The sequence below is a fragment of the Echinops telfairi genome, unplaced genomic scaffold (assembly GCF_000313985.2).
Source record: "Echinops telfairi isolate 266 unplaced genomic scaffold, ASM31398v2 ScPeMD7_7420;HRSCAF=8458, whole genome shotgun sequence".
NCBI lineage: Eukaryota > Metazoa > Chordata > Mammalia > Afrosoricida > Tenrecidae > Echinops > Echinops telfairi.
Genome location: NW_022111320.1, coordinates 53804792 through 53806367, shown reverse-complemented (window position 1 = coordinate 53806367; position 1576 = coordinate 53804792). Strand labels below are relative to the sequence as shown.

Sequence of the window (1576 nt, the reverse complement as noted above, 5' to 3'; positions counted from 1 at the left end):
TCAGCGTGATCGATCGTAAACCGAGGTGGGGGCAGGCCTGCTGAGGGGCTGGTGGGTTGGAGCAGTGGGGACATCCGTCTGTGGAAGTGGGGTGAGGCCTGGGGCCCCATGGATCTCCTGCAGGGGACGGGGTGGATGGGGGTCTTGAGCCAAGCACGTCGTCCGAGTCAGAATTGTTGGGGTGCGGACCTGGGCCCAGAGCCCCCTTCACTCACGACAGCCCCGGCCTTTCTGACAGGAGTGCGCACAGATTGCTCCCACAATCCCCTGGCAGGCAGTGGCTGCCTAGCTGCCCACCAGGACGGCACATGCCTGCCCAGAGGAAGGGGTGGGGGGCTCAGTCTTCTCTGACACCAGGCCTCTCCGCTCCTCTTGGATCGGGCAGGACCAGGAAAGGGGCCGGGGTCCCAGGCAGAGGGCCACCTAACCTCCTTCCCCCAATGCTTCTCCCCCACAGAGAAGATCAGTATCCGGGTGTTAGACCCCTTCACCATCAAGCCCCTGGACGTGAAGCTCATCCTGGAGAGTGTCCGGGCCACCAAAGGCAGGGTCCTCACGGTGGAGGACCATTACCACGAAGGTGACAGGGCTGGGGGATGGGCTGGGCAGGGCCCAGGCTGGACATGGCTCCCGTGATCGGAGCCTACAAGGGTAGCTGTGGCCGAGACAGCTGCTGCCAGCTTTGGCGAGGCCCCAAGCTAGAGGAGGAGGGCACGGCACATCCCTGGCACCAGTGAAGGCTGTTGTGCCGTAGTGCACAGGCCTTCCCAAACACTTGGCCCTCCTGGGAGGTCCCGGAGGAGGAGCGATGAGCGGGACTGGGGTCAAGTCCACCGCACAGGGTTGCCCAGATCTGCCCCTGAGACTCCTCCCTCCCCACTAGTTACAGTAGTTCTCGGGTGCTGTGATTGATGAGTGATGTCTGCTCTGCCTGTGTGTGGGGAATAAACGCAGAGACTAGTGGCGGGCCACAGCCTGGGGCAGGGCTTTCCTCCCCAGAACCCTGTGCCTGACCGCCCCCTTCGCTTGCCCAGGTGGCATAGGGGAGGCGGTGAGCTCCGCCATCGTGGGCGAGCCTGGTGTTGCTATCACCTGCCTGGCTGTCAGCAAGGTCCCCAGAAGCGGGAAGCCGATGGAGCTGCTGAAGATGTTTGGCATTGACAGAGACGCCATCGCTCAAGCTGTGAGGGACCTGGTCGCCAGGGCCTAGGGCGGCCGGGCTCTGCACACGCCGAGGGCCGCAGACTGGTATGGGCAGGAGGGTGGATTAAATGTACGTTTCAGAAAACGAGCTGGCTCCTGAACTGCTTTCCTGGGTGTGACTTAGCCAGTGATCGTTTCTAGGGGAGGAGGAGGGGCACGGGGGACATTGAGGACACCACGCCTGGGCTTGGGCCTCCTGAAGTCTCTGGAATCACCTCCCCTACTGCCCCAAAGGCTGGGCATTCCCAGTCCCCTGCCTTCCCTCGAGCCAGGTCCCTCTGAGGTCCCCTGGGGTGGGGCCTCAGTCACTCAGGTCCCTTCTCCTGCTCAACCTGGACTCAAGCATGCAGAGCAGCCATGCCCAGAAGCAGGG

General features: G+C 63.2%; 1 protein-coding gene across 1 annotated transcript in view; it reads left to right on the top strand.

Moving 5' to 3' along the window:
• Window positions 1-1288, top strand: part of TKT (transketolase) — a 13828-nt gene extending 12540 nt beyond the window's left edge. The window contains exons 11-12 of the mRNA XM_013007856.3: window positions 458-580; window positions 1035-1288. Of these exons, the coding sequence (XP_012863310.2) occupies window positions 458-580; window positions 1035-1210 (299 nt within the window). The 3' untranslated portion in view covers window positions 1211-1288. The remainder of the gene's footprint in view (window positions 1-457; window positions 581-1034) is intronic.
• Window positions 1289-1576: the final 288 nt, after the last annotated feature.